Here is a 13888-nt window from a genome sequence, read left to right on the forward strand (position 1 = left end):
AGCCTGGTGAGCTCTGCGTTGCCTAAGAGGTGTGCCAGTTAGGTGGGAGGTCATGTATGTGTGGAAATTATCATGCACCTCTCGCAAGCAGCGATTCCAGATTGCAGCAGCGGTGGTGGAAGTTGACACATGCCCTGGCAGCAGTTTTATGCTGCACTAGTATTCCTGAATTCCTCACTAGCCCCAGATGTCAGGTTGAGCCTAGGAGAGATTAAGGTGGGTCCGGTACACCTGGTGAATTAGGAGAGGTTAATAAAGAAAACAGAGGTTTTATTGGTTTACTTGTGCGGTTAATCCTTTTTTACTGGAATTAGGAGAGGTTGATGGCATTGGGGAGGAGACAAAAAAACAGTATAGCTTGAGGCCTTTATAGTTTCTACTCTTCCATTTGTAGTAGAGGTAAGATACTTCCTTCAAAGTGAACAGTTTATTGGCTTGTAGTTTTATCATATTTAGCTCAGTGTGAAAGACTGAGGTGGTGGTGGTGTGTAATTTACTGTAGTGAGGCATGTAGTATGCAAGGGGACAACAGGTAATTATAGAAGGGTGAGTGGTTATTGACCTTATAATGTGGTAGGACGATTTAAGATTCTGTTATGGAATGTTAGCATTATAAATTCTCCTTTCAACATGCCGAAGTTTTCCTGTTCTTGCAAGAAGTGCATTTAGATCAAAAACATGAAAAGTTTAAAAAAATAGCTACCAGAAAATATATTATGCTAGCTGCAGATCTAAAAAGTATAGAGACATTTTTATGTTAGTCTGAAGCAATATCTTGTACTTTGCTACAATAATACAGAAAGATGCATCTGGCAGATTTATAATGTATAAGGAGACAAATAGCGGGAGTTCAGCTGACATTTGTAAACATTATTCCTCCCAGCACAACATGGAAATAACTGACCCATTATTAAGGAGGCAGGTGGTGTTCAAGGAAGGGTGCACAGTTTGAGTGGGGGACTAAAGCATATTATACAACTCCCTCCCATTAATATTCAAAAACGTGCACGCTGATTCGCCCTCGTGACCAAACCACGCCAACCGTGGGTAAATCCAGCATTACCCACACCCAGGCGTGGGTTATTGCTATAATAATTACTTTAGATGAAGTCTAGTTAGGGTCTAGATTTTAGTAGCTCCTATCTGCAGGCAAAAGTTTAGATCAGTATCTTCAGGGAATACAGTTACATGATATTGCAGGAATGCAGGGACATTTAGACATAATCTACACCTGTGTTTTATACTGATTTAGAATTCTTTCATGGATTCACAAGATGTTGCAACAAAGAGTATGCTTGTGTTTGGCCAAGTAGAAAATGAAGCAATGGCATTGTCAGATCATGCTCCATTAAATATAGTTGTAACTCTAACAGAAGAAAAGTTGTTTAAATACTGGAAAGCAGATTTAACTTTTTGTAAAGTAGAGGAGCTTGATAGCTGGTTGAGGGAGTGATAGGGATTGACAAGTAAACCATTATTTGAGAACTGTATAATTCTGGACCTCAACAATTCTTAAGCTAAAAAAATAAATTATGGCAGTAAGTATTAAACTATCATATCACTAGGAAAAGACAAAAGTTAATACCAGTCTGATGACATTAGGGGAAGACTTACTGACATTTTGTCTAGGCCCCAACAGAAAGATAACTGGGAAGAATTGTGATTTTCTTTAGTGATTCAGTCATAATTATACACACAAAGACAGTTCATGCTTTGGATGTTGCATCTTAAATATTAGTAATTCTCCATCCTATCCGTACAAGTTTAGATATTAGACTGTTATCAAATAGCAAACATTATGATAATGGCAGTAAAGTTACCAGGAACTGAAAAAAATGGAAGGATATCCAAAAATATTTTTAACTCTTTTAGAAGATTAGAGGAGCTTTAGACTGTTGATAATGTAAGGGAATCAAAGCAAGCTATCAGACAATACCTGGAAAAGTTAATGATCTTTAAACTGTCACTAGAGCAAATCACTCCTGTTATAGCTTCCATACAATTTTAAGAGGTAGAACACAGCTTAAGCAGTACTAAACCGAAGATGTATGAAAAATGTATGAAGCATTTTAATAATGACTCTGTGAAAGTATCTAATTCCATCTTACTAGGAGAGATCACTAGTAGTTGGAAAACAGATCTAGTTTCAGTGATCCTGAAGTCTGACAGATCCCCAGCATCATACCACCCAATTCCAGTACTAAATTCAGTCTAGTTTATTTTGTCAGTTCTGGTGCAGAGATTAGCCAAGTTTTCCGTAGTTTAATAGGAAGCACCATGTGTGGATTTATCCAGCAGAGGCAAACTTTTATTAAAAGTGGAAGGCTAACAGAAGCAATAGAGCAGCATTAGAGATTCGGAGCTGTGATGTGGACAAAGCATTTGATTGAGTGGAGTGGGAGTATATGTGTATAGTTTGAGTATTTTGGATGTCCTGAGGTATTTCTACACTAGATACACACACACACACACACACACACACACACACACACACACACACATATATATATATATATATATATATATATATATATATATATAAACAAATTGCAGGTAAAAATGGGAGGCAGATACCTGCTTTATTTATTATAAGTAAGGGCATGCAACAGGGATAGCCATGTTTGCCAATCCTGTTTGCTATGTGCCATGAGCATTATGTCATGTAGTGAACTGGGCATTATATTCTTATTGGACTCTGCTACAAGCAATCTTTATATGCAGTTGAACTAATGTATCTAGAGGATTGAAATACAGACTTCATATTTGTTTTGGGTAAATTAAAAAAGTTGGAGTACTATCAGGTTATAAAATAAATTTGGAAAAAAAAATCCATATTTATAGGATCGTGTGATTAATTATTTGAGTGCTCCAATCTCTTCTATATTCAGTAAAACAAAGGATCCAGTTTGTAAAAAAACAGTTATTACTTTGCTTTGTAGAAAGGTCTTTTGTTAGATTCTGTGTAATGGACAAAAGCACTACGTGATGGTCTTACCTCAGATTTGGTATGTATCACAAGCAATTCCAGTTTCTCCACATCAATATTTTTATTAAAAAAAAATTATTAAAAAGGATCACAAAATTCATGTAGTCAGGAGCAAAGCTTAGTTTGGCCTGGCAGACTGACTCTCCTAAGTGAAGGTATAGGATTAGATGAACCAGACATGGAACTGTATGGCTGTGTGGCCATAATGAAGTATTTTCCCAACTTGAATAGTAGCTAGTACTATTATTTTTTGCAAGAGCTGAGAGGCTTTTTAAAATTGTAAGACTTTTGCTGAGGAGCTCAGACTTGATAGGAGTGAGGCAATGTTTTAACTTAAAATATCATGAATGGTTGTTTAGGCCCCGACAGCTTTTGAGCTGGGAGCAGTTTTAACGGGAGTTTGGAGGAACAAACACAGATATTTTGTAGGTATAGAAAATTAAATGCTGTGTCTAGAAATGTAAAAGTAATGAAATTTAAAGTGAAAGAAAGACTTATTATTTTTAATTGAAGGCAAGAGTATCAGCTCTAACTAGTAAACTATTACCATTCATATATATAGACTCCTAGACAGGATACATATTAATGAAGTGGAAGAGTTAAGAAGGTCCTTGGTAAGGGATCTAGGAATTCAAATAGTCCAGAGCTAATAGAGTAATATCATTCTGTCTGACAGATATGGAACTATAGCAAGTATGTTTCGTTTTCTAACTGGCAGTGTCCGCATAGGTTCATAGTTTCATGGGTGTTTACTAGGCTAACGACCACAAGGGCTTTTATAAGCTTAACAATACATCCCAAATCTCTGACAAGTTCTGTTACCCTTGATAAGTATAAGCAGCGTCTTGGGAGATAAAACATTTACAAGAAGGGGCCTGGGAGATGAACCATTTACAAGGCTGCCTGTGTCCATTAGAGACATAGATGCCAAACCAGGGGTGAATTTCCTGTTCCCCATCCAATTGTACATTTTACACTTGAATTTGGTTATGATGAAACTATGCTTCAAGGAGTCTGTTCCAGAGAATGGATGGTCTCTGGAATACATAGCTGTCTGTCCATCAGTTACTGTTTATATCACAGGCAAGGTTTAAGTCTTTTGAACGAGTATTTCTGGTGCTGTCTGTTTTGTGGACATGCAGGAGGTCCATCAGGGTGAGGTCTGACAATGCCCTGTATGCCAGGCATAGATATCCCATCCTCAACAGCCTGTAGAAGACAGAACACAGGGATAGGGCCTTGAGGTGTTCTGCAATGGACATGTTACTTATGCCCTGTATTCTTTTAGTAAGGAACCTTTGTCGGTATTACAGTTGTATGATATACCTGGTTAGGTACATACCAAAGGGGAAATTGTACTCAATGGTAGGTCTGTTGAATGCTGAATTCAGTGTGGAACAATAACTTCCTTGGACCTAAATGCCATACCTTTGCTTATAAATTGTACGACACAGAATGAGTTTCTTACTACTGTAGACACATGATGGTGAAAGGCTAGATTGCTGTCTGTGTGTCCCCAAATCCCTGACTACTGGGTCAACTCCTAAGGATGTGTTGTCAATATAATAGTTATTAGCAGTAGTACTTTTATACTCCATCCCAATTACGTAAAATGTTTCTTGATTCAAATTCTACCTCTTGGAAGTTTCAGCACGGTGATATAGGAGATCAGAAATAAAGTGTTTGGATTTTTTTTGAACAAGAAACATCTTTATTAAATTAGCCCTTATGACATAGGCAATCATGCATTTATATAAATGAAAACAAACCATATTGACATATTTTCAGTTGCAAACGTTATACATCATATATAATATATCCACTCATTGTTAGTCAACCATTACAAAGTTGATTCAGTTCCTGCATTCCCTTAAACCTCATTCCTCCTCCAAAACATTCTGCATGTATTTTTCCTCCCAGTTTTCATTTTCTTTTATGTAATTTGCTCCCACCCTTTTCTAAAGATCCCACTTCCAGTTGTTTTATCTCTGATATCTTATTCACTACATCTTGTCAGCTGGTTTAGACTTTGATTTCCATTTTCTAGTAATTGCTTTTTTGGTAGCCATCAGAATTAAACTCAGCAAGGCCTTACTATGTCTAGGCAATTCCTATTCTGTGTCATAGTTCAAAAAATAATTTCCTTAGTTACACCAATTTGCTCACCCAGTATTTCTATTAGAGTAGTCTGCAAGGAATTTTTAAAGTCTGCCAACTCACTACACTCCCATAAAATATATTCCCAATTGTCCGTCTCTCTCTTCCCCATCACATCTCCAGCATTTGCAGTCTACCAGAGGAGACATTTACTGGAGTCTGCTTAAGTTTGAAAAATACCTTTGCAAACACTTCCAAGCAAACATTCTAAATTTCCTATACTTTGTTGCATATTTGGGAGCCATACATATATCCCTCCATTGTTTCTTGGTGACTTGCCTATCCATTTTCTATTGCCAATCCTTTCTAACCTCCTGTGTTTGATTCCTATAGTTATCATGCAATGTTTTATATGCCCTACTAATTATTCCTTTTTTTAACAGCAGCTTCTGCTCTAGATTCTACTAAAAACTTTACCAGTGCTGGACTTTCGCCTAGGATTCCCCTATTTCTTTCTCTTTGCCTGTTCTGTGATATCAATCCTAAAAAGGGAAGGTAGTCTCTAGCTTGCAGCCCAAATTAATTTTTGCCCTCTTTCCATTCTGTTACCTTTCCCTCTCTGATCATTTGCTTCCAATACTTTAGTTCCTTTGCCAGATATGTCCAGTAAATTCCAGCCCCTTCTTGCCTATTCACTGCACACTTAATTGCAGTCATCCCTATCAGCAAAATCTCCTTTCTTCATCCCAGTGTTGGCTTAGTTCTTAGAATATTTTCGGCTACTCTATGAATATAATGCATGGCTATGGTTATTGTTATTCTACTTAAGGATATGCATGCAAAATTCCAGTCTCTCATTTTGTGAGTTTTCCCCCTGTATCGTCATCATCATCCCTTTTCACATTGAATTATGGCTTTTTGCTTGTGCTGTGTATAGGAGCCTTAACTGTGTAGCTCGGAAATACCCCTTCAAATTAGGTAATTCCAGACTTCCTTGTTCTATCAAAAGTATCAACTTATCCTACTTGACTCTTGTCCTCTTCTCCTCCCAAATAGAATCCTTCAACTCTTTGTTAATTACTATCCACAACTTCTCCTCTGGTTGATAAAAGTATCTGGTTGATAAAAATATGCCTGACCTGTGTATCAAACTAAAGGGACTAAAAGCATTTTCACTGTTTGTATCTTGCTATCCATATCCATATAAAAGAGCTTCCTGTTTCTCAGTTTTTGTATTGTCTTTTATTTAGTCTCTTCCTACATATCCTTAGCTGCCAAAACAGAATCATTTTTAATCCATACTCCTCTAGGTACTTCATTTTGTCATGTCACCATTAATATGGGTATTGTTGAAGCAAATCGTGTGTGGGTACATAGTTTACAGCTATTGCCTTTGTTTTAGCTTCATTAATTTAGTATCTTGAAAAGACTTAAAACTGTCTCAGAATGTTCCACAACACTGAAAAATCCTTTTCTGGTTTTATCAGATATAAAATAGTATCACCTGAAAATAAAGCCAATTTTTCTTGACCACTACACCAGTTATATCCTTGAATTTCTGAGTTCCTTATTTATTTGCCAGTGGTTCTAAATTTAACACAAACAGCAAAGGTGAAAGAATTTACCCCTGCCAGGTTCCTCTGCTCAAACAGAGCTCATCAGAGTGCACCCCCCCACACACACACACACTGTAAATTTTTACCTCAAATCCCTCATGCATCCTCCTAATCAACTTTATAATTTTATCAGAGAATGTAAATGCTTCCATTGCCCTACTCATGAAATCCAAGTTTACTCTGTCAAATGCTTTCTCCATATTAAGACCCACCAACAGTGGTATTTTATAACATTCTGCTTTCCCTCCCGATCATCATTGTTCTATTAATGTTGTATGTCTGTCTTCTTCCACTCCACAAAACCACATTGATCATATCTATCAATTTTGGCATCACCTTTTCTTTCTTTTATCCATTATAGACATAAACACTTTATAATCATGGTTTAGAATCGAAGTAGGCCTATATGAAGCTGGATCTGATTGGTCTTCATGATCTTTAGGTATTACAGCCACCACTTCTTTCTTCCAGGATGCTGGTGCTTCTATTCCTTTTAAAATAGTATTATACAAGCCTTCCAGAACGTTATCACTTTTTTCTCTTGTAGATTGGTTGTACATCACCATTTTTACTTCATCTATATCCTGTTAGTAATTGAGCCTCTTCAGCCCCTAAGCTTGGGATATTTAATTATTACACAAACATTTCAATTTGTACTTTTTCTTGATTTCCATATTTCTCTGCTTTATACAGATTTTCATAAAATTTCTGAAATACCTCTGCAGGATCTCTAGTTATTTTCCTTGTTATATGTTCCCTAAGCATGGCAACAACCCTTTCTACTTTCTGTTGCCTGTGCCATTGTGCTAAAAATGCTTGTGCTCTGGAGTTAGAAAACATTGCTTAAAATCAGTCTTTCTAAACTCATGCATATTGTCCAGGTAGTCCCTTATTTTCTGTTCAGCACTCTGCAATTGCGCATCATCTTGTTCTGTGAAATTCCCTGTTCTACAATACTTGTCAATCCCTCTAAATAATTCTTGGTACTTCTTAACCACATCTCTTTTTCTTTTATTTCCACCATATTTTTAAAATTCAGTTTAATTTTATCCCAATTCCTAGCTATATATTTCAATAGAAATTTCTATTTTCTCTAATAACCCCTAAATAATTTTCAGTACTCATTACTTAAATTCCTCTCTTTTTAACAGATAGTTGAGGAAGCAGCAATGTCTCATTTTTATTTCATTATCCTGTATTTATTTTTATTTTAATTATTATTGGTGCATGATCTGAAATACTTACAGGATGCATATCAAAACTTTCAGTTAAATGCATATGTTCCTGTGAAATATAATTTCTGTCTAGCCTATCCCAGTTTTTGTACTTTGGGGAATAATATGTAAATTATTTCCGAACTCCTGCTAATGAATTTACATCTTTCATACCAAATACTTTCATAAATTTCTTCAAAAATCTACCTTATTTTATTTTCCCTTCTAGGCTGCCCAGATAATTCCAGTCACTACCTATAAGTAATAGTCCCTGCTGAAAGCTGATTATTTATCCCGGAATTTTTTCTCCTCCCTTGCCAGTAGCCCCTTATTACTACAAATCTACCATTAATATCTTTTTTTGTTCATCTTCTATCACTATGGGAGCTCCTCTCGTAATTAATATAAGTACTCCCCTGTTTCTTTGTCCCAGATATTCCACTGAATAACCATACTGAAATCATTTCTCTGTCAACTTTACATGCTCGTTTCTTTCCAAATGTGTCTCCTGTATTTGCACTCTGCATTTTTATTTTAGTTCACTTTTTCTTTTTTGTAATATGACAGTGAAAGCATTCACATTTAAAGATAACATAGAAAGTGTTATCTGTTTACTTTAGTATCCATATTAAATGCAAAATTAACTGAAAAAAAAACTTTACTCTATAGCATGCAGTTTGGGGCCATGTACTATAAAAATACTGTTAACAAAATTTTGTTAACTTAAAACTCTCCTTCCTCTTCCCTCTCCTAAATCTTCTTCCAAACATTAATGACATGAAGTAGAGCATATGCTTTGGAGTCCCCTGAAAGTTTAACAAAGTCAAAAAAGTACAATATTTCCAGGTTTTCTTGTTCTATCATACTTCACAAATGTAATTAATGCTTTGCGCCTACATTTATTCAGCATTTTTCAAGTTGCTGGTTTTCTTCCTGTTGATTTCCACCTCTTAGATCCAGTCACTGGTTCATTTATAATGTAGTCCTGGTTCTTCTAGTCAACTCTTGTGCTTTTTTCTGTCCGTCATGCATTTTCCATTGGAACATTGGAAAAGGTTTCAGTAGCATAGTCTCTCTATGGGCTTTATTATCAGAAGAGTAAGAAGCAGAACCCCATTCTGTTTGATAACTCACTTTTTGTTGAAGAACCTTTAGTATTTCCTCCCTAGCATGTTCTGCATCAAAGAATGATTTTGACCCACCAGGAAAAAAATATTGTAAAAATGGCTAGATACAGCAGCTTGAATCTCACACTTGTTTCTCGACGTTTCCAGACTGCTGGAATAAATTTACTCCTCTTCTGCATTGTGTCCAGTGAGTAATCATTTTCCGCAAACACACTACTGTTTCTGACTTTTAGTACTTTGTCCTTCTGCCACAGTTTTGTCAGAATCTGCCCTCTCTGCTAGTAGGATTCCATCTTTGCTGTTAAAGGTCTGGGTTGCTTTCTCATGGCCAGGTTTAGAGCATACACACAATGTGTCCTTTCATTTAACAACTACTGCTGTGGAATACCAGTTCAGTTCCTTATTTGTGCTTTCATAAAATTAATACAGTCTGTTCTTTCCAGTTTCTCTGGTACAGCAGAAAATCTCATGTTTTCCCTGTGTGTTCTGTCCTCTAATTCTACCATTTTTTGAAGCATCTCTTCTTGAGCAGTCTCATACTCAGCTAGCCTTTTCTTCATGTTGACTCCTAATTTTTGCAGTTTTGTCAGCTCTTTTGAATATGTATTTAAAACTTCTTCCATTTTTTTCCAACATTTTGTTATTTGAGTTGATACACTACTTCAGTGTTTTGTTTATTTTAATCAGCTGTGAATATATTTGACTTTATTCCTCTAGATTACTAGAAGTCATGTCTTGTACCAAAGCTGGAACTTTTTGCTGAACAGCTGCAAGATTCTTCCCAGTCAGTGTTTTCTTGTCATCTTTTGTGATTGACTTCCTTTCAGGTTTTCTGAATTTCTTTTTTGCTGGCATCCAGGCAATGCACTTACTAGTCAGTTACTAGTCAATTACTGAAATTTCCCAAAAAGACAAAGTCAATGGCTCTCTTTTCCGGGTTTCTTTTTTCACACTGGAAGAGCTAAAATTAAGCTGTCACTCAGTGTGTGGCCATCTTTGAAGTCCACAATTGTTTGGATCTTGACCTGAAATGGATGAATTCAGGAAAGATATTCATGAAATATTTGACTTGGTATGACCAAGTTAAGTAGTGCTGGACTCACCAATGCTTCTTATGTCATTATGAGATCCTGAGTTAGTCACATAATGAAACAGCATTATTAGATGCCTTAATGCTACTCACTGCGAAAGGAATAACCAGTAAGTGGGAAGCAGTCTCTTTTCTATGAGCGTGAAAGTGGTGAGCCTTATGAACGAGTAGTGTAAGCAAGATCTTTCTATTAACGATAGGGTTGCCACCTTTTGTTTTGTCCAAAACAGGACCAAAGCCACATACCCTCACACTTCCCCTAACCCTCCCTATCTCCTCCCATCACCCCGCTCACTTTCTGCCAATTTCATGATGTCACTTGTACATTGGGGGGAGGAGAAATGTCCCGTTTTCCTGGTTTGTGATGTAATTGCATTGCTTTTGTGATGCTTTTCTTAAATCAAATCACAATGTAATTGGAGATTTAACAAACACAGATAGTCTGTTTAATATTTGAAACATACTAGAGTTTGTACAATGTTTTCTGGACTATTGGAAAAAATGTATAGATGACAACCTAATTAAGGATGAACAAATGAAAAAGACCGAAAAATAAACAGATACCGTGGTTCTTAATATTTGATCTGGAGCTCTGAAAAGTGGAATAAAATAAGTGTAAATGAAGGGTATGATAATTTCACCTGTAAGTTGTCACTCTTTTTAACTTTACAGTTATCTACTACTACAATAACTAAAGGGTGTGTTTCTGTAATTTGCCTTCTGTATAAGCTTTATGTGTTTGTTTATTCACTGTTCTTCTCAACTGTTCATTTTTTGAGTTTATTGTTACTTGGTTTTAGTTGCTGGCATTGATTATTTTTCAAATAACATGTTTTGATAGATGGTAAAGCTTGTTGTCAGAAGTTGTAATTGTATTAGTCTGGATACAGTTGTCTTCAGTAAACTTTCAATTTCAAAAACAAAGAGGGAGAAGGTGCAATATTTCTTTGCTTTGTTTTTCTTCCAGTTCATTCAGTTGGTACTGCTACAGCAGGGTTTGTGAGACTGATAACGACAAATCTAAGGTCCCAGAAACAGAGTTTGAAAACTGAAAAACAAAATAATAAAAAAAAAAGTCTGGATGATTTCAACAGTGTAACATGTATCTCCTCCCCACAGAACTATATCCAGAAATTAAACTGTAGGGCTGAAATCGGTTTTTGAAAGTCACTTTGTAGGTGCGAGATATTTTCTTCATTACCTATGACCCTTTTTCTTGCTGTAGCTGTTAAGAATAGTGTGAATCAGCAAAGAAGCCCATTGTCTCAAATTCTTTTGCGCTTTGACCTGTGCCCAGCTGGGTTTACTACAGGCAAAAATGCAACTCTTTACAATTGTATAAATGCATTCTCTGAACTGCTAAGTATAGCAGTAGCTGTGTTTTCCCAAGTTCAGCACCATAGCAATAATACTGCAAGCTCATTTTTATTTTTTTCTGTTTGCCATAAAGTGATAGATTATTACATACTTCCACTTGTGCCCACCATAAATGATCATCAGCCGTGCAGCTAAATTCTTTCCTTCCAATGCATTTCTGAGTGTGTTTTCTTTAATTTAGGTTATGGGGAGAGTGCCAACAATGTCCATTAACAAGACAGAAGGCTGTCATGTATACCTCAGTGAAGAATCACTAAATTGTGAGATTGTGAGTGCCAAGTCATCAGAGATGAACATTCTAATCCCACAGAATGATGATTATGTAAGTACAGTACATTGTGATGCTTCTTTTGAAGTCTTATCCTGTTCATAGCCTGTACAAAAAAAATATGTTTATGAGTATCTGCATTCTATGCTTCCCACCTTTTGACACCTTATAAAAATGCCATTTGCAATCTTGGATCTGTGGGCTTTTAAACTAAATGTCCAAGTATTGCACTTGACATTGATGATCTTCACATCTAAGGGCATTAGCTGCTATGCTGTTCCAGAGGTATCAGTGCTAGTACAGTGTATTTTTTCATTACAAAATATTTTAATGTCTGGTTGGTGTAGTTAGAGTAAATCATACAAAAAAAAAAACTGCAGGAATGATGTGATCCAAAACTTGTGGTGTTGCGCAGTGGATCCTATCATAAGAAAAAAAATTCACAGCACTTCTGTGGTAGACTTGTTCTGCTAACGGGAGCATAGTGTTTAAAGTCATGAAGGATTTGATGTGAACTTTGAGTGGAGGTTTGGCCAAAGAATAATAAATGAATTTATGTGGACTCAGTGGTTTACTGTACAGTCTTAGTAACAGAGGACTATTGAGAAAATGCTTACCTATCACCACAGCTGCAGGCGAAGGAAAATGTGCCTTGATCATTTGTAGTACATTAGGAATTAAGACACAGGTGCTTACATTTGTCTTTTCTGGGGAACTTCTGTTCATATTTTACAGCCTGATTTTTAGCAGCTGTGCCATTCTTCCTTGTGCTGGTCTCGTATTTGCCTTGAAAAGTACACACACACACATATATATGTGTGTGTGTGTGTGTGTGTGTGTGTATGAGACACTGGTATATATCTAGTAGTCTCATTGTACTACTTTTTTTTCTTCTTTCGTTTCTCAATACCATAGGATCTGATGATGGCAATTTTCATCTAGTCTTGACTTCTGGGTTATGGTTCTGATCCTCGGAACCAATCCGGCAGTTATATAGCTCACGTCAGCCAAAAAACTCTCGTGCTAATAGTCTGCCCACCATGACCCTCTCTACATTACCTCAGATCTCATTTGCCGCTCTTACAGCAAGAAACATCAGCCGACTCCTTTCGCGTAGCTAAGTAAAAAGTGTATTTTTTCTTGTAATTTGTCTGATTAGCCTTTTCTACCTTATAGTTCTATAGATTTTTCATACTTTAGTCTACCCATTCCTTTTTAACATTGGTATTGCTAACTACCATCGTTGGTAGTTCCCTTCTCCCCTCTCCCTCTTCCTGTTAGGTATTCTTTCTACCATTGCTAGTAGTGTTCTCCCTTGTGGTGTGAGTGGTTTTTGCTTATTTCTTCTTTCCTTTTCTGCCTCTCCTAGTGCGTTGCACAGTGATGGTAGATAAATCTAAAGTTACTACAACTGGTTTTAAGCAGTGTAAAGAGTGTGGCAGGAAAACACCAAACTCTGATGGACAGGAATGCTGCGTGTACTGTTTGGGTGTGTCCCATTTGAATATTGAGTGCTCTGTCTTCCAGGGTTTCAGTAATAGAGCCTTGGCAGAGCATAGAAACAAGCTCATCCTCAAAGGGCTTCTTAAAGCCCCTTTCTAAGAAGCCTTCTCCAAGGCTGACCAGTCTCCTCCATCCTCTGGTACTAAAACTTCTTATTCGGTGCCAACATCTCCTTCAGCACTGACACAAAAGAAACATAAGCTCTCTTCTGCAGGTTCCTCTTTGGAACCAAAATCTAAGGTTCCGAAGCTTTCAGAACAGAGTGAATGACTCTTCGGCACCAGCACCGACCACGACTTCCACACAGGCTACAACACCAAGTACTACTAGCTTGGCTATGCTTCTGTCAGTGGCACCAGTTCCCACTGCTGGCTTGACAGCGCCGATATCTTCTACTGCCTCACAGACGGTGGCGAAGACAAATTTTCTGATTCAACCCAGGGTTACTTATTTTCTATCTATTGACCCTTTTTTGGAGCAGCTGCCCAGTCCCTTTTTAGAGAGACCTGAGTCCCCATCTGGCTTGTCCATTCGCTCCATAAGGAGTCTTTCAAAAATCGATATAGTGAGGTTGGCGGATCAGATTCTGACAACTAGAGGTTTTCCCCCA

At 36.9% G+C, this 13888-nt stretch overlaps 1 protein-coding gene across 1 annotated transcript in view; it reads left to right on the forward strand.

Annotated features, from left to right (window-relative positions):
- The window catches only part of LOC122796955 (adenylyl cyclase-associated protein 2-like), a 750428-nt gene that overhangs the window by 633783 nt on the left and 102757 nt on the right, over positions 1-13888 (forward strand). Inside the window, exon 9 of the mRNA XM_044065728.1 lies at positions 11689-11829. Within this exon, the coding sequence (XP_043921663.1) occupies positions 11689-11829 (141 nt within the window). The remainder of the gene's footprint in view (positions 1-11688; positions 11830-13888) is intronic.

Source organism: Protopterus annectens, chromosome 3.part0 (genome assembly GCF_019279795.1).
Source record: "Protopterus annectens isolate FY-2018-M chromosome 3.part0, PAN1.0, whole genome shotgun sequence".
NCBI lineage: Eukaryota > Metazoa > Chordata > Ceratodontiformes > Protopteridae > Protopterus > Protopterus annectens.